General features: G+C 33.2%; 1 protein-coding gene across 1 annotated transcript; it reads left to right on the top strand.

The window, feature by feature from the left end:
- Positions 1–19898: 19898 nt before the first annotated feature.
- Positions 19899–20563, top strand: LOC131619355 (uncharacterized). Its single transcript, XM_058890459.1, has 2 exons — positions 19899–20063; positions 20189–20563. Exons 1-2 carry the CDS (start codon positions 19899–19901, stop codon positions 20561–20563), a joined length of 540 nt encoding a protein of 179 aa, XP_058746442.1.
- The last annotated feature ends 482 nt before the right edge of the window (positions 20564–21045 follow it).

Below are 21045 nucleotides of genomic sequence, written 5' to 3' on the forward strand. Positions count from 1 at the left end.
AAGTCATTACAGGCATCTTATTTGCTTGCTTGAGATGGATATATTCTTGTTGCCGAAAAGTATGGTATTTATGCTTTCTTTTGTTGGTTAACTCTTAACTCATAATCGTGACATTCAATAAGCAAAATGGGTACAAATTTGGACCCAGTTTTTGCTGGACTTTTGGCAATGCTGTTTAAAGAATTGAACTTTTAAACTTTTTGTTAATTTAATAATGTGATAATAACTCATGATTAGTGTTAAAAAATAAGTAATCTAAGGAACAGAACTTCTCACCTTGATTATTTAAGTTAATTTTCAGAATAAGAGTCAGTGACATTTAATTGGTGGATAATCTTAGGAACAAGTACCAATTAAAAGACTCATGTGCTTGAGAGGTTATGTTGCACACCAGACAGAAAGTCTACTACCACTGAATTCCACCTCACCATGGAAATGAAAATCATAAGCCACATTCGTCTTATTTTTAGGGTGGTAAAATGAGTTCGGTCGGCTAAATATATCCGATTTTTCTATATGTTGTCGCGAGACAGATTATGATTTTACACACGTACCTTTTAATATATCTGTCTCGTTCTGGCCTACTTAATTGTGAATTTATGCAGGTGCAAACATTAATAATTTTTTTTATTAATTTTAGCCTGTATTCTCTCCATGGGCGGAGCTATAGACCAGCGAACCCTGCCCTCCTTTTGTTGTATACTCCCCGCACTAATATTCAATTTTTAGACAACATTAGGGGTAAAATTAGTAATTTTAGACAAAATTAATAAAAACAAAGTGTAAAATTTTTGGATAAAATCAATGGCAAATTTTTTAGACAAAATCAAAGGCAAAATTACTAGAAATAAGGTGTAAAATTAATAAAAACATTGTATAAATTTTTTACTCATACTCCCTAAAATTTCTGGCTCTGCCACTGATTCTCTCCCTCATTTTTGGTGAACGAATTAAAATTTTAAGTCTGCACCACAAAATATATACACTATATAATTGGAAGAAGTATTTGAAAGTGTGGGTGCATCAACCATAATTGACTGCAATATTAACGTTTGGAGCATAACTGTTAAAAGCATGTATTCTGCCCTATCATATGACTGGTTTTACAGCTGCTGTAATGACATTGAGCAGGACCACACACCACCAACACTTTTGTAATTCAAATGTACTTCACTTGGACTAAGAGTCATGTCACCATCCTCCAAGTTACATTGTGGAAAACGAGAACTAGGACCATGTTAGATTCACAAACAGTGACAAATCTTCAAAAAAGTGATTATTATCATAGTAAAACTATATGAATGGTCAGGGGAGAAAACATGTGAGTCCAGAAAAAACAAGCTGTTTCATTTTTTTTTCTTTTTGAAATTCACAAATAAATAACTGTGCTTCTTGTGAGAGAATAGTATGGATTGAATAAAGGACAAAACCACACACATTGGAGAATCACTTCACTGAGTTTTATTGAGACCATATGCTGGGGACATGAAAGCTGAATTAGTATATCATGATAAAACCACTACTGTCCTATGCACATGCTGTGCTGGTGCAGTGTTCTCCATAATTAATGAGCTTTTTTATTTAAGCTGTTTTGTTATACTGATATACTATTTATTTATTGATTATTTTTCTTTGTCATTGTTACTCATGATGATGGCTCATCACCTTCAAATTATGCTTTCTCAGGTGAATTTTATTGATTACAAAAGCTTTCTGAGAAAATTTCACCACACCCAACTTGATTTTTTATCATGAAAAGATTAAGCATTACATTATCTTAAAATAATATCTAACATGTATTCATTATGTATTACTTAATCATATATACAATTTAAATATGATTCAAAATTCTATTACTATTGTCCTGTTATGTATAACAGTTATAAATAGTTTACTCCATTCTTATTTATAAGCAAATTTTAACTTTTTAAATTAATTAAATAAATATTGTATTTGTATGATATAAAGACTAGATACATCATTTATTCTATAAATGTAAAATGTTAAAATTTGCTTATAAATAAGAATGAATGGAGTATTTATTACAATACCAAAATATGGTGTTTGTTTTTTTATGTTGAAATAACCACAATTTTACTTTTAAAATGTGTCAATACACATTAATCATCATCACAATTAGTTGAATTTTATAGTAAAGAATACTCCTTCCGTTTTTTATTATAAGTCGTTTTGGAAAAAAAATTGTATTTAAATATATGTCGTTTTACAATTCCAATGAATAATTAATGCTATTTTTCCTATTATATCCTTAAATATTTATTATTCTCTCTCCTTTCAATTATATAAATTTATCTTTCACATGTCATTAATGAAGGATAATTTTGTAAAAACCTTCATAATTTCTCATTTTCATACAACAATTATTATTTTTCTTAAACTGTGTGAAAAAGTCTAAAACGACTTATAATAAAAAACGGAGGGAGTAGTTAATAGTACATAGCAACTATTGTGTATTTTTTTTCTCGCTTTTTTTTTACAATGTGTGTTTGTTTTAGAGTCATTTAGAGATCGTTTTAATTTTTAAAAATTATTTTGTAAATCAATTTTAAAAAATAATTTAAAAATAAAATAAAATATGTTTAATAATTTAACTTTTAAAAACTATATTAAAGTTGCACAATATTATAAATTTGTCATTGACAAAAAGTGTATATTTTTTCCCTTCGTAATTTCCAAAATTAATAGTTAAAAATCAAAATATCTAAAATTATTTTAGTTTTTAAAATATTAAATAGATAATAATTTTTAAAAATAATTTTATAAATTTGGCTACCAAAAAATATTATTGTTTTCAATTTTTAAAAATTAATAACAGTTTTACAAAACTAAATCAAACATAATATTAAGTTTTTTAAAAAAGTTTTTGATCAATTAAAACGATGTCATATATAGTTATATAGTGGTATGTTTAATTCATTTATGGAAGCGTCAAAAGAAGTGTAAAATGATTTTCACATGTTTTATTGAATTAAAGTATAATTAAACTAAGACTCGCGCGATGCGCGCTTGTTAATTAATTTATTGATATTTTATTAAATTTTAAATATGTTAAAAATTTATTTTGACAAAATATAATTACTAAACTTATTTCAACTTTTTTTATTGTAAATGGTATGATGCAAAAAATACAATACCATTTAATTTTTTAAAATAAATAGAAAGAAACAAAAATTATTGTAGAGACACTATATCAAAATATATATATATATATATATATATATATATATATATATATATATATATATATATATATATATATATATATCAAAATTAGTATTAAAATAATAGAGTGAATTAATATCGATGATGTGGCATAAGTGTTGAATTGTCAACATGATTTTCGACGCGTCTGATTTAATATATTATAAAGAGATTGATTTCACATATTTAGATTTTTCTTTCATAGCTGTTTTTTTGGCCAAGTAGCTTAGAGTTTGTAAATCATCTTTTATATATGAATAAATGGGGTGTTGCAAGTTTGAACTCGCGCCCCTGCACCTGATGTCCTTACACAGCTACCAACTGAGTTGCCATAACTGATTCTACTTGAAACTAAAATTATAATTTTAAATTTTAGAATTGATATTTATATTAAAGTTTATTGACCCACTCTCTTTTAAATCAATGCATTCAGACATAAATTATTTTATATTCAATTCACTTTAAATTTGTATCAAATTTACATAATCAATTTAATCTAAATTAATTTTTGTCATGACAAAATCAAACACACACTTGGTAAATGGTTTTGTGTTTGTACAAATTAATTTAGAATAAGATGATTATGTAAAATCGATTTTACTTAAAAGTGAATTAAATATAAAGTGGTTTATGTTCCTGGATAATGTTCATAACATTAGGATGTTTAGGTATTACTCGTATACAGGGTACTCCAACTAAGGGTGTGGATGAAGAGGGAGAAGTGGAGTCAAGGGTGTCATCACCACCATAGTTGTGGTCGTGATTTTGAGAATCAGATAAATATATAGTTTGAAGGAAGTGTTTCTTTTAATAAAGAAAATAACTGAAGAATGAAGAGCAAAGGAAAATCTTGATGTTTAGTAAATAAGGAAACTTCGAGTAAATAAGTGTTTTTTTCTAAAGATATTTTATAAGTAAAATCGAGAAAATTGGGTAAATTAACTGCTTGTGAAGTTCAAAAGAACTTAGTAATTCTTGGAAAAATCAAATGTATTAGGAAGTTATCCTTTTGTGGGACGAGACAAGATTTACAACAACCATTTTTCAGATTTACTTCACAATTATGACCATATTCATCGTTACATCATCTCACAACTCAAGGTTCAATACTACAAAAAGTAATTTTAACCATACTTGATGGTCCGTAGTAATGAAGGGTGTGATAGAAAGTGCGTTATTATCCATCACGGGCTAGATATCATGGTGAGAAATTAGGTAGTGCGTTGTATTTCACTATAATTGGGAATACCAGCTGTGGTGAAATGTTGCTAGATCATGAATTTGATGCTCAGCCAAACTATGGGTAATAAATAGGTAGCGCACCATATTTCACCGCGGTTGAGTGATCCAACCTTGGTGAATTTCTTTATTATTTTTTAAAATAATCTATTCTAATTTTACATATATATACCACATTATTTTAAATTTATGAATTGTATACGGTATTGTTTACCATAACAAAATATGAACCAAAATATAAATCAAAATTTGTAAACATATACATTATTTACACCAAAACTAATATATTGCACACATATTACAAAATCAATGTCACTTTAGCTTATAAATTCCATTGAAGCAAGATGTCAAACTTGTATGAATGTACGTCTTTAAAGTCTTTTGATGTGAATGGTGTTACATCATTAAACAACTATATAAATTTGATTTGATGAAAATGTAAGATCAATTAATTTGAAATAATAACAAACTATTATGCAGTAAAATTATTAATATGTTACTGTAAATATATTGTTTTAATATCCTTTTGATCTCGTATGTTAATTTTGTGGTTCATTTTGATCTCTTAACTTAAAAAAAAATTCATTTTATTTCTTTATCTCTTCCAAAACGTATCATATTAGTTTTTTTTGTCTAATTAGCGATGAAATGTATCATTAACCGTATTGGATGAAGATTGGAACCACGGCTTGGGAAAGTTGTGCACATGAGGTTGAAGTCACTAAAATAGATTATGGAACCACAATCAGAAAAAGTTGTGCACATAAAGTTGAAGTAACTGAAAGACGTCGAGAAAAAAACTAGATAATTGAATATGAAATATCATCCATCCTAAACGAGAACAAACACTCGAGCATTATTCTCATAAATAGCACAATAAATCAACATTTTTATAAATATGACATTTTTTATATATAAATACCACAATTGTAAATTATTAAAGGCATTAAATCAATCAATCATCTAGTTTAGGATAATTGATATGTAGAAAATTGAACATGGAATGTCATCAATCTTAAACGAGAAGAAACATTCAAGCATTATTTGCATAAATAGCACAATAAATCAACATTTTTATAGGTCATAATTCTATTGTCAATATGATATTTTTTATTTATAAATACCACAGTTGTAAATTATTAAAGACATTCAATCAATCAATCAAATTATTTTTCACATTTTATCTTTTTACTCTATTTATACATTTTTAAAACTTCAAAGTCCTCAGTAAACCATATTTAAAAAAATAACAAAAAAATTTCCACTTATAATATTGAGAGACATAATTTTTATTCAACACCATCGCTTATAAATGAAATCAACGTTGAGTGTTATCTATCAATCTTCAACTAACTTTTACATTCCATAACAGTATATAATACACTTTATATAACAATTTTAATTAAATAAGTAATCATAATTAAGTATAACTAACTTACAACTATCTTAAACTATACTAAATTATCTCTATCAAACAAATTCAAGTTTACTTTGGAGGACCACCACCATTTATGAGCTAATGTAAGGAGGAGCTTCACATTTAAATATATAGTAACACATAAGCCCTACTTAGCCATTGGTGCATTAATAATTAATTTAACATCAAGAGTGCTGAAGTTTTCTCTGCACAAACCTATTTGGCAATGGTATTTCAACACGTGCCAACAAAGTTGAATATAAAAATTTAAAATGACATACACATACTAAATTTAAACCAACATGGAGGATTAATCAGTGGTCCTGCTGCATTAGAGTGATATCAACATTGAACAACATAATTTAAAAATAAGGTAGATTAAATTGAATTGAAATTGAGATCTATGACAACTTTTATATATAATAGTATAATATAACAACAGAGACCAATCACATGCTCATTAATCGAAACATCGTGTGTATAAATAAGGAAATAGTTAAAAGGCTATAGATCCAGATTATTTGTACTTGCTTTGTCAAGAAAATAAAAATAGTTAAAGTGTACTTGCACATCTCGAAATCCTCGAGTTGCAGGACTAGTGTTACTTCACTGTTTAAATAACATGCAAACATTAAACATTACTCCATTTTTAAAAATACATCTCAAATATTAATAACGGTGGGATCAAGCTTGTTCTTTAAGGGTGTGTTTGGTGGAGAGAAGAAGTTGAGTAGAGAGAAAGAGGTGAGAAAGAATAAAAGGTGAGAGAAAGAGATGAGAAATAAAATAGATTTGGTGTATTGTTTGGTATAAGAGAATGAAGAGAGAAATAGAAGAGAAAGAGATGATATTATTTTTTAAAAAGACTAAAATATCCTTGAGTTAAAATCAATATATAACTTATATTTAATTTAATTAGTAATATATTTTTATTTATTTATAAATAAATTTGTTTTAATTAATTATTACTTATATCCCATAAAAATATATTATTTGTTAATAAAAAAAAATTATCAATCTAAAATCCAATTTTTTAAAACCAACGTGTAGTTATTTTTTTATAATTGAAAAGAAGAAGGAAATAAATTATATTTTGAAAAAGCAATGGCATATAAGACTTTGTGGACATCTTTGCTATTTCTTCTCATTTTAGGGGAGAAAGAAAAAAGGTGTGGGTCCCACCATTTATTCTTCTCTCTTCTCATTTTCTCTGCTTACCAAGCAGAAGAAATCCCCTACTTCTCTTCTCTTTCTCTCTTCCCTATCTCTCTCTTCTTAATTTCTCTCAAACCAAGCAAAGCCTAAAAGAAGTGTAAATAATTCACGTAAATAAAAGTTATTTGTACAAATCACCTATTTATTTACATTGGTACAAGTGACCTATTAAATAAAACTTAATATTAATAAAATAGGTCACTTGTACAAATAATATGGAGTAATGTTATTTGTATAAAATACCTATTTTATTATATAGCTCAGTTGGCACTTGCTGACTGAGCGGGTGTAGGCTGTTGGTCCAGGGTTCGATCCTTGGCAGCAGCATTATAGTATTTTTTTTGTAAACAAGTTAATGGTACTTATCATTATAAACCATCAACTTTTAAAAAAAAAAAAAAACTTACTTGTAACTAACTCTTAATTACCTCTAACAACTTTTTACTAGTGACATCTAGTTTATCTAGTTATATAACATCTAGTTTATTATTTAGTGACATTTTTTACTAGTGACATCTAGTTTATCTAGTTTATTACACCATTGAGTTAGTTATATAACATTTCTTATTTCTTACTTGTAACTAACTCAATCGAACTGGCAATCAATCGACTACTTGGAAGAAATTATAATTTATATTAAGCACTCAATGCCTATGATAATTATGCTACAGAAGATGTTGTAACGAGAACTGTTAAGAACAAATTAAAAAACTATGAGAAAGATTGAGTTTCTTGAACAAACACAAGAAAACCCTTCAATTTTACGAAAGACAAAGAAGAGGGAAGACAAAGAAGAAAATTAGGATTGGTTATAACTATTTCACTATTCATTTTCTCTATTAAGGTTAAAAGATTACAAATGCTCTCTCAACAACCTGGGAGAGTCATTCTACTTATAAACTACTAAGCTAACTTAAGTAACAAGCTAACTTAAATAATTAGGCTTAGAAGACTAGCCCAATTCGACATGCAAATAACCTAGCATATTTCGAAACCTGCATGCATGACATCGATATTAACATGTGAACAAACTTCGATTGCATGCTTAACCTCTGTCGAATCATGAAACCTATGTCTGTAGAAATACTAGAATTTAATCCAAATATCACAAATCTCCACCTTGGAACAAATTCTACAACATAAGGGAATCAAACTAACTTTCATCATGCAAAATTATCAATTGCACGCAGTTAAAAAAATTGAAACTTGGCAATATCTTGGTGATCATATCAGCAACATTGTGATTTGTTGAAACCTCCATCACTTGGACTTCTCAATGCTCGATTATCTCTCTAAAAAAATGCAGCCTCACATCGATGTGTTTGGTTCGCTCTTGATAGATTGAATTTTTTAAAAGGTTTATTGCATTTCTCCTGTCACATTTAACAGTGATTACTCGACCTTGAACTTTCAACTCCTTAGCAAAACCTTCAGGTCACAATGCTTCTTTCACAGCTTCAGTGAGGGCAATATGTTCCGCTTCATTGGTTGATATGACAACAATCTTTTGAAGTGTCGCTTTACAACGTATTAATGTGCCAAACATAGTGAAAACATACCCAAAAATAGATTTTATGGAATCCATACAACCTGCATAATGTGAATCGACAAATTCTTCGATTTCTACTTTGCTATCATCACCACATGATCCACCATAAATCATGAATCTACTCAAAGACTCATTTATGTACCTTATAATCCAATTCGATGCTTGACAGTTCACCTTTCTAGGATTGGTCATATACCTGCTTCCAAGACTTACTACATATTTTATGTCTAGCCTAGTAGAAATTGTCGCATACATAAAAAACCTACTATGTTAGCATATGGTATGCTATTAATATATGTTCTTTCGACCTCATTACTTGGACATTAATTTATACTGAGCTTGAATTGAGGATTTGTAAAAGTCACAACAAACGTTGAATTCAACATACCAAACATGTCAAGAATCTTTCGCAAGTATGTCTCTTGAGATAAGCATAATTTTAACAGCTTTCTATCTCTCTAGAAGTCAATCCCAAGGATTTTGGTGACAATACCAAGATCTTTCATCTCGAACTCCTGTTCGAGTTCACCCTTTACCCTCAATACTTATTCGACACTATCGCTTATTGTCCAGGTTAAAATCTGAAGTAAACACAATGGTCAACTTAACTTCTAGTGAAACCTATGTGTGTCATGAACTTTTCGAATCTCCTATTCCATTATCAAGGATATTGTTTCAAGCCATACAAATACCTATTCCGTTTTCACACATGATCTTCCGTGCCTTATACTTCATACCTTTCAGGTTGCTTAATGAGGATTGTTTCATCTTGATCACCATAGAAGAAAGCAATCTTCACATCCATTTGTTTCAGTTCTAAGTTGAAATTCGCAACTATAGCAAACAACATTTGAATGGACCTGTGATTCACAACAGGAGAGAACACATCATTGAAGTCATCTCCTTCCTTTTGTGTGAACCCCCTAGCGACCAATCTTGCCTTGTATACTTTCGACATCACTCCTTCAATTCCTTCCTTAACCTTGAAAATCCACTTAGAATTGATTAACATGGCTCCTGCATGTTTTTCTATTAGCTCCCAAGTGTGGTTATCATAAAGAGAATTCATTTCATCATCCATGGCTCTAAGTCATTCAGTTTTGTCTCGACTCCTCATAACTTCCTTATATTCTCTAGGTTCTCCCCTAGAACCTCGCTTGTAGAGATTAAGGCATAAGCTATGAGATTGGCATAACCAAGTCACTGAGGTGGCTTAATTACTCTTATCGACCTATACTTTTCCAACATATAGTCATCAACAGTTTCCTCAGTTTCTTCAGCATCATGTGCTTCTTCCTCGGTTTCATCCGGGTTTTGCGTTTCAACATCGACATGCTACACCTCGCCAGAAATCTTTTCCTATTCTAGCTCTTCTTGAGAGATCTTAGCATTTCGACCAGCATTATCAACTTTCTTAAAAGTCATTTCAACCTCATTAAAAACTATATCACAACTTGTGATACACCTCATGTGACTTGGTTCTAGGCACCATAGCTTATAGGCTTTAACTCCCTCGGGATACCCCATGAACATACATCTTAGAGCTCTAGGTTCGACCTTGTCTCGCCTAATGAGAGCATAGGAGACATAACCAAATACTCTTAGTTTATCGAGATCTGGTGGATGACGTGACCAAGCTTCCTTTAGTGTCTTCATCCCCAATTCAGTAGAGGGACACCTATTTATCAAGTAAGTTACAATCACAGTAGCCTCAGCCCAAAACACCTTCTTCAATCCAGCACTAACCAACATGCATATAACCATTTCAAGGATAGTTCGATTGAACCTCACAACCAACCCATTTTGCTGAGGAGTATCCACAATAGTCTTGTGCCTTACGATACCAGACATATCACAATAACTGTCAAAATCTTCATTGCTTTTCTCAAGGCTATTGTCGCTGCTCAGTCTCTTAACCTTTATGCCAGTTTGATTCTTCACCAGAGTCTTCCAAATTTTGAAGTTATCAAAAGTTTCATCCATGGTCGTCTGAATGAATAACCACAGTTTTCGTGAATAATCGTCAACTATGGATAGAAAATACCTTGCACCTGAATGTGAAACACTCCTTGCAGACCCCCAAAGATTAGCATGAATATAATTAAGGGATTCATGTGTTCTTTGTTTACCTTTGTTAAATTTCACCCTACAAGATTTACCAAATAAACAAGGTTTTCAAAACTCTGACTTTTTGACCTTGTCACCACATAGAAGATGTTGTTTCGATAATTCGACTATGCATCTTTCACTAACATGGCCAAGTCTCTTGTGCCATAACTCATTCTTAGACATATGTTTTATGGATTACACATCTACAAAACCACTTAGAACCTCAGCCTCAAGGGTTTACAGGCCTTGTCTCTTTATGCCTCTCAAGACTTCCTTCGACCCCTTCACTACCTTTACGATGCTCTGATCTCCTTTAAAAGCATATCTTTTTTTATCAAATTCACCAAGAGAAATCAAATTTCTCTTAGGGTCAGGCACATACTTGACACCAGTCAACAACTTTATTAACTCATCATGAGGCTTGAATCTGACAAATCCAATTCCTTCAATTTTGCAAGCTTTGTTGTTTCTCCATAACACTTATCCACCATCATGATCACATCATTCCTCAAACACATCTTTGTTTCGAGTCATTTTCCAAGTGCGACCTGAATCCATAATTCATTCCTTGCTAGAATTTCCGCTATAAACCACCAGTACATCAGATGATTCATAATCATCTTGAACAATGGTTGCATTGCCATTGTCTTGCCATTTCCATAACTCCTCAACCTGTCAGGACACATTTTTCTATATGACCTTCCTTCATACATTGGTAACACTTAGTAGAAGGAGCATCGCCACCATAAGACTTATGTGGATCTTTACCTTTATTCTTCTCAAACTTACCATCATTCTTTTAGAATTTTCATTTTACGGACAATCCTTCACCAACTGATGATGGCTTGTGCTCCTTTCTTTCGTTCAAGTTTTTCGAGCACAAGGCTAATCGAATTTCTATGGAGGTTGGGGACTCTCTTCCATACAAGAGGGTTTCTTAGAAGTGAGCATGAGATCTTTGTAAAGCATACAACATCAAAAACGCTTGATCTTCATCACTTATGGTAATCTCAATGTTCTCTAGATCAGGAATCAGCTTATTGAACATATCTTGTAGTTCCGTCAAGACTTTGTCTTCACTCATCTTGAATGAATACAAAGTTTGCTTCAGGTAGAGGTGATTGACCTAAGATTTGGTCATGTACAAACTTTCGAGTTTCTTCTATACACCCGCCGCCTTTTTCTCATTTGAAACCTGTCAGAGAACCTTATCACCAAAGCTCAATACGATGGCGTTGTGGGCTTACACTATCATCGTCATCTTCTCCTTCTTCGTAAGGGAAACATCCATCTTATCTAATCCTTTCAACGCTTCTTACAAATCCTGTTGAACAAGAAGGTCTTCCATCTTCAATCGCCATAGACTGAAATCATTCACTCTGGTGAATTTCTCAATCTCATACTTTATTGACGACATCTTCTTCTCCGTGCTCACTGCACCAGTTTATTGTAACTAGAACTGTCAAAAACAAATTAAAAAATAATGAGAAAGATTAGGTTTCTTGAACAAACACGTGAGCTCCTTTTATTTTTACAAGAGAGAGATAGAAGGGAAGAGGGAATAAGATGAAAACCAGGATTGGTTATAACGGTTTTACTATTCACTTTCTCTATTAGGATTAAAAGATTACAAGTGAATAACAACAACCACTGCTCTCTCAACAACCTGAGAGAACCAATGCATTTATAAACTACTAAGCTAACTTAAGTAACAAGATAACTTAAACAATTTGGCTAATTAGACTGGCCCGATTCGATCTGCTAACAACCTAGCATATTTCGACACTTGCATGCATGACTTTGACATCAACATGTGAACTTACTTCGATTGCATGCTTAACCTTGTTGGAACCATGAAACCTATATTTGTTGAAATACTAGAATTTGATCCAAATATCACTGAACAGTACATGCAATCCAAATTCAAGATACATCCAATGGCTTTCTGCATCACACACTTAGAAAATAGTAGGTTATTATAACCACCTTACTATATAAAAGATAGGTGCGAAGAATTAAAGTACTCAAGTTAAAAACCAATTTTCATCCACTCTTCACCCTCACATAATGACTTGAGCATTAAAGTGTTAACCTGGGAGGTTAGTCCATCTTCCACCACATTGGAAGATCATATCCATTGATATCCATCACAACCACTGGTTCACCAATTGATTATAGTTCATCAACAAAACAGTGGTATCATTTGTGGGAATCGACTTTGGATTCCCATGTTTTTCATAATCAAATGTTCGCTCTTTGATTCTTAGGTTCGAAACCTTTTCAATTTATCAGATAAAGATTTCTTGAAATCAAACACGTAGATCCATCATGTTTGATTTAATTATGTACTCTATCAGCTTTAATTTCGTGAATTTCTAGATTCCTGACTTCCAAATTTTTTAACAATGATTGGATCTAGAGCTACTTATTTTGCCGCATTACGTGAATCCTCTACCGCTTAAGTAACAATCAATCAACCTCATCTGCCTCATGCTCAAGGTATTGTAGATTAAGTAGAAGACACTCTACTCCATTCTGATTTGCTCCAACATCCTCATATTGCAGGATCATCTCTAGTGCTTCCAATCAATACCTCTGATACCACCACAAGTTGCACAACCAGAAGTATTGTGAGCATTCAACTACTGCAAGCCAATCTCAAAATACAAGGCGATAATGAATTGAGTAACAACGTGTATAACATAGTTTGACTATGAAATTCATGGGCACTGGAGGAGAGGTTGCTTCGTTTAAAAAAACTTGCACAACGCGTTTAAATGCGAGAACACCGCACAAGCAGATATGTCAAAAAGAAGTTAGGCTGGCATCCCTTGGTCAAGCGTATTGAGAAGAGATGAAGTTATTAAACTAAAGAATCACCAGAACAGCAAGAAGGGTCAGAGTTTTTCTTAGAGCCCCGAAGGAGACCGAGGCATCCATGCCCATCCACAGAACCAGGTATAAAATAGACGGCAAAAAATCCACATAAGCATCCTTTATGCGCCCGCATTTTTGATAGTAGGATATCAAAATCCGCATAAGATGTCTGAAAAGTCACCTTGTAGTTACTTGTAGTCCACTACAAAAATGTTTACAACTTCATTCTAGGAAGATCCTTTGCAGCCACCATGGACGATACACCCTCACCATTCTACCTTTAGTTAATATTTTATAATCTTCAAGGAGAATTAATCACAATCAATGTTGGTCTTGAGGGAGAAAAAAAGAACATATCAAGCACTCTAGCATGAACAAGGAGAAGGCAAAGCTATGGAAATCAATGTGGCATCCTTGACCAGCCAACTTAGGAGAGGTCTCCGCGACACCTGAGGTTTAAGCTTTGCGTGAAGTTTAACCCAGAAACTCATGCGAACTACCACTCCAGCCCAGTTTCCAGTCGGTGTTCATCGGAATACCTATACAAACCGTTCTACTACGTCGGCCATTGCGGATAAATAGCAAAGAAAATACTAAAAATACCATGCTTCTTCCCAGACAACGGTGTTGGCGTCTGAAAATGGAAAAACCACCGTCAAACACCAACACCCTGCCGGAAAAGGACCTAAAACTATGTTTCCCCTATCCTAAACCGCATGCATTCTACTAAAACGTCAAATACTAAAGCAAACAAACCAACAAGACCAGAAAACTTACGTGGTCAGAAGGAAGTTGACGGTGGTCGGAAATTTTATGCGGAGGTTGACGGTAAAAGCGAACTCAATCAAGCACTAAGCAGAAACTAGAGAAGAACAGTAAGCGAAAAGTGACGAATGGAGATGGTCCCTCCTATTTATAGAGGTCCCTCCCAACGCGTGGCTGAGCACACGCCTATCCCTTGCATATTAATCATCACACATTAATGACGACAAGTGGCTCAACGCAAGCACGTGAAGTCACCTCTTCATTTCCCTTCAACTAATTTGTCTCCTTAGGTAACACATAACCTCCTCGGTAATCTCCCTTCCACAGGAGAAGTTGAAAAATGTAATCCCTCATAAAACGGGCACACCCTCGTAACATCTTCCTCGAATCAGGGCCTACTCTTAAGTCATCACTCCCATGCTCAGAGCAATAACTTGGGGGCTCCTATTCTGGACTGGCTTGATGGTCGGGCATGACCCAATCCACTCTTGCTCCTAGGACGGCCCAATGACCTTGGCCAAATCACATAAGGACGGTAGAGGGTCCATTCCCCCTGCCCATTATTGGGCGTTCTCCCTATCGCGACGAGGACGTCTCGCTTGACCATACTACTTCCGTCTTAGCGGCGAGACACACACTTTTCTCCTACGAGAGGCAGAACAACCTTTGCCCGACAGATGACCGTGTCGACCAGAAACCACCCTTCTACCTGACCAACGGCTAGTTTCGGGCAGCCTTCCAGGATTCCTAATTACACTCCTAGAATCCTGGCAGTCACACGTTTTGGGCCTAAATCCACGACCTAGCCTAAAACATGGACCAATGGCCAAGCATTGGGGGATCATATAAAAACCCTCTCATTTGATGGTCAGGTAACACAATTTCAAACCCCTAAACACTTACTTATACATGTGTTCCTACTTGATTGTCGGAGTACTTTGGAGGTACACCCCTCTTCCCTTCATCATCAACATTATACGAGACGTCCATGGCCCTTTGTGGTTCTGACCCTCAGGTCAGTACATTACCCTACATTTTTAAAGGAACAACGTTTAAGATATTTCCAAGACATCAATCCCCAACAAATTATCTTCACCCATCACTATATATCTTTATTAAGCATTTTCCATGAAAATATTTGCTCAAGATAATGAAATCTCGGAACTTAAAGAAGTTTGGAAAACTCTATGATCGATTGCAAGTGTAGAAAAACATTTTCCAAATTTGTAACAAATAACTCCTTAGAAATTGGATGCATGTAATCCATAGAACCTTAGAAGTTGAATGTTGCTCTCCAAGAATAACAACTATTATGATAACACTACATTTGTTATAATAATGTAATATAATATTCTATGTAAACAATGTAATGTTAACAAAAAAACTTATTCACCTTTTACTTAAATTTTTGTCAGAAATCGAGGGTATTATTTTGGCGTGATAATTGAGAATATTGATCAATGTCCTTAAACAAATCTGTGTCGTTCATTTCATGAGTATCAACGCTCAAGAAATTTCCATTAGTGATCCGCTTGAAACCTAATAGACATTCGTTTTAAATGCATTATGAATACCAATAATTATTAATAAAACATATGACATGAAAATTTTGAAGCGTAAAAAACTCGGTAAAGTTCTCTCGATATATTGCAAGAGCAGAAAATAAATTATGTTTTAGGTTTGTGTTCTTCAATAATCATATATTCATTCATATAACTAACTATTTTCTTGTTTTACATCGGAAACAAATAAATGCAAAAAGGATATAGAGTATATTGCATCCAACAGTTTACCTTCCCCGATATTTCAATGAAATGAGGATCCAACATCTGACCTTCATAAACAGTGATGACAATGAATCAAATTCAGAATTTTTTATATATATTTCTAGAAATATTTTGTGTAAACAATGTAATATCATGGGATAAATAATTAATTTATAAATATTCTGTAGTTTGCAATGAACTTTAAAAAATATCAATCTTACCCCTCAATGTTATTGATAAACCGAGATGTTTGATGCGCTAGTTTTGAAAATATTAAAAGTGCAAATGCTGAGGATCGAACTCATATGCATAAGCATTTTTCCCTTTGTGTTTTAAAAATTGAGAGGTAAAGTTGATATTTTACATGACGTCCTTCGTTACCTCACTTCTTTAGCCGAGATTAAAAACATTTCGCGTCCGAGATAAAATGTGTTTTTTTATGGTATTGTAATACTCAAATGTTCACTACTACTAATATCATCTAAGATATTGAGAGACATTGAGATCAACTGTGTGACAATAACGTACAGAGACTTATATATATTATAGGTGATGTGAGACTTATATACAACCATAAATATATATTCTATTCACGAATAAATGCATATTCTATCACTTATCAAACTAAAATAAAAAACATCTTTACAGATATTCTAAAGACTCCTCAAAAATCCAAAATTTTATAATATATTTTGAAAAATCCAAATTAATAAGTTTTACTTTTATAAATTCATTTATTTATATTCAAAGGGTATTTAAGTCAACTCACCTAAAACATGGGGTATTAGGATGAAAGCAAGTCCATAAATTCCATTAACACCATGTGATAAACATCACATCATGATCTGAAGATGTTGTCTTGCCACCCCCCAAATTATACCCACCCCCCTCAATTTACGATATTCCCAAAATATCCCTGATACTATTAACTCAAAATTTATACAATTTTTATAAAAAAAATACAGTGGAAAAAAATCAGTCAAAAAGTAAATTTCCGGTAGCTTTTTTGTGCGATACCGAAAATTATTTGAATTTCAAAAATTTCCAGTGCGATTTATCGGATATTTTAAAATTCCGATACTTTTGCAAACTCATTAACTCCTACCGGAAATTCCTGTTACCGGAAATTTCAAATTTCCGGTATATAACCCGGTTACTGGAAATTTCAAATTTTCGGTGTGTACCAGAAATTTTCCTAAACCTGAAATTTCTGGTATGGCAGATGGAGTTTTATATCTTTGCGGTCCTGAACCGGCAGCTTCAGCTTCTACGGATTCTTGCAATGATCTTACACATTACTTCGTGACAGATATGATATGTTTACCTCATGTTATACACAAAAAAAAATTTGTTTATATAATTTCATGCAGTAATGTCATTGTACATTTTTGTGATTGTCAAATTTTTCAATCACGAGATAAGGTTCTATAATGGGCACGTGCTATTGGAAGAACTCATGGTGTTGCTGTTGTTACAATCCGATCCGATTCTACTAATGGAATGCGAGAGAGGAAGGATAAATTGATTATTGGTTGTGACCGAAGAGAAAATTACAAAAAGAAAAATGAAGTTGCGGCCCCTTCTGATGGCAATTATACTATGAGGCTTAGATGCCCATTTAGGCTGAGATCTGTTTCGAGTGGTATTGGTTGGAAGGTGGTAGTTAGATGTGGGATGCATAATCATAGACTAGATAAGGATATGTTGGGTCACGACATGTAGGGGCGTCTAAAAGATGGTGAAAGAAAGTTTGTGAATGACATGACGAAGTACAATATGGCACCAACGTATATCGCATCTGCTTTGAAAGACAAAGATCCAGAAAATCTCACGAGTATTACCCAAATTTACAAAGCTAGAGCAACATACAAAATCGGCAATAGAGGTGCACTGACAGAAATGCAAATGTTACTGAGCCTTATTCACCAAGAGAAATACATGTGTTGGTCTAGAAATAAGGAGGATTCAGATATTGTGGCTGATATCTTCTAGACACACCCTGACTCGGTCAAGTTGTTGAATATGTTTTCTCTGGTGTTGATTTTTGATTGTACGTACAAGACAAACAGGTCAGATTATTAATATTAATTTCTCTCATCTTAAAAATATGTAAAGTGATCTAGTTTATGGATGATTTTTTAATCGTGCAGGTACCGGCTACCTGTTTACGGTGATTTCCGGTAAACAACCGCTAGTCCTCCAAACTATAATAAATATGATTTGGTTACTCGCAGGATCGACTAGATTGATCCTAGGACATGGTCAAATGAAAGGTTTATTGATGTGATTTGGTTCATACCTGTTTGTTTTGATTTCGAGAAATTTATATTCAAATGACTAATCATTCGAGATAACACTGGTTATATGAGTTAGTGTAACTTCGACGCATAAATCGTAATAAGAAAACATGTAAATTGCAAGAAAATTAACATGCAAGAATGTAAATCGCAAGAATATAAATTGCAGGAAGGTAATGTGCATGAAACTAAATGACTTCGAAAGTAAAAGTTTAAACAAGGAAAGTAAAGAAAACGAAAAGATATTTGATAAAAGTAAATACACATGTATTCAAATTGGTGGTGTCATACGTATATTTCTCAGCGAACTCTGTATCTTAACACTTGATACTTGAGCGATATGTGAGTGATTTGTACAAAATGAACACCCGAAATCCTATCATTAAGACTCATATTTATACTAAATTTGACCCTAACGGTCATACAATAATCTAATGCCACGTTATCCACGAGAACTCTGGGGATGCCATTTGTCTATGTGCAGTTACATAAACCGTTTCGCAATTCAAATCTTCCCGCTCAAGTCCTTTTCGACATGTGGCCATATAGTTATATTCGAAAATGTTACGGAAATACATTAAGCTTCAGTACTTTATGTAATTTTCCGCGAAATGTCTAAGTCTTGGCAAAGATATCTTCCGTGTTAGCTTCGAGACTTCTCTCCTTCGTTTCAACTTAGACATCTTCTTGAAGCATGGCCATCAGTAGCCATTTTTTAAATCTTCGAAGATGGTCATCAGTAACCATCATTCTTCGAACTTAAAACCTTTGAAGATCAACTTCTTAAACGAAATCTCCAGCTAACACTACCACTGCTTGAGATTGTTGGTGTTACATTAACAAAACTAACGTTTTCAGTTGCTTTTGCATATTTGGAACACGAAAGGGAGGAGAACTTCACATGGGCACTAGAGAGGCTCAAAGAGTTGTTCTATTCTGAGAAGTTGCTACAAGATGTCACGGTGACGGACTGGGAACTTGCATTAATGAATGTCATTGATTCTGTGTATCTAAATGCGTCTCGTCTACCATGTGCGTGTTAGCTCACCGGCTACCAGATTCTAGGCATACCTATACCTTTGGAATTTATTCATGTGTTTTGGACAAAATTGTAAATTTCTGAATATATGGTGAGTCCTGACGAGGGGAAGTGGGATTTAGAAGAGGAGTGCGAAAAGTTGAAGCGAAAATTTAGTACTATGGATATTGTGGGTCAAAGGGCGTTGAAGAAAAAAGTTCGTGATATTGCCTATCCATCCACATCTTCAATATGTCCACCGCCGGTCATATACAAACCAAAGAGAGGAGTTAAGAAGATTAGAAAGGGGGAAGAAAGTGATGTGCATCGTGATCCAATTCAGTAGGAATATGCTGATGCTTCGTAGGAGAGTCAGACTACAAAGAGATCATGCACACAACCAAGTAGAAGTCAATCGTCAACCATGCAGATTGGTAAGCAACCTTCTATCAATTCTGCAAAAGCCAAGTACTTGTCCCAGTTTCCTGCCTTCTTTCATCCATACATCGATGACATTGTTGATGTTGAACCGGATGGAAATTGTGGTTTCTGTTGTATTTCATCTGCATTAGGATGGGGGAAGAAGCATGTTATGATGTTCGAAGATAGCTTCATACTCAAATCCAGCAACACGCAGATTTGTTTTCCAAGTTATTCTATGACACTATCTCTGATGTTAGTAATTCATTACTCGTAAAACACTTGGGTTTTCAGGGCAAGGAGAAATGGATGACGATTCCCGATATGGGTTACCATGTTGCTTCTAAATACAGTGTTGTATTTGTTTCTCTTTCCATGAGAATGAACATAGCATTTTTCCCGCTTCTCATAGCTTCACCCCTATACACGAGTCGACATACGATCATTGATGTTGGTTTTGTCAACAGTAATCATTGGGTTCAGATAAAGTTGAGACTCGGTTGTCCACTGTCGTTCGTCACTGATCGGTGGAGGAATAATTGTTCTAATAATGCAAAAGCATGGGAATCAGCATATGCGAGTCGGTTTACACACTGGGAAACACTGGCAGGAAACTCAGACATTCGGAAGAATGTTTCTATGGAACCAGAAACTGTTGAGATATTATAATAATACATATGCATGATATTTATTCTATTTATATATCAAGACCGTTTGATATTTATTCTATTTGTGTTAATCAAGTTTAAAAAATAAATTTAACTCCCAGTATTGAATATTTCTGAAAATTTGAAATTTCTGATAGTTTTATATATTAAAATCATATCGGAAATTTGAAATATCGGATAAATTTCCGATATCAGATATTTTAAATTTCCAGTATGAATATTAACTAGTGATTCAAATCGAAAATATAAAATTTTCGGTACCGAAAATTTTATATTTTCGGTATAGTTCATCATGCACAGTAATTTGGTAAATCTTAACAAATTTCTGATACATTTGCAATATTTCCGATACGAACCAGAAATTTCAGACTATCCGGTATTTTTGCATGGGTAAAGTGGTCAAAACACCACCCTTAAGGAGTGGCAGATATAAAAATGGTGTGGTAAGTTAATTCCTCCATGATCTGCCACAAGTGTTACCCA

Source organism: Vicia villosa, linkage group LG7, assembly GCF_029867415.1.
Source record: "Vicia villosa cultivar HV-30 ecotype Madison, WI linkage group LG7, Vvil1.0, whole genome shotgun sequence".
Classification (NCBI taxonomy): Eukaryota; Viridiplantae; Streptophyta; class Magnoliopsida; order Fabales; family Fabaceae; genus Vicia; species Vicia villosa.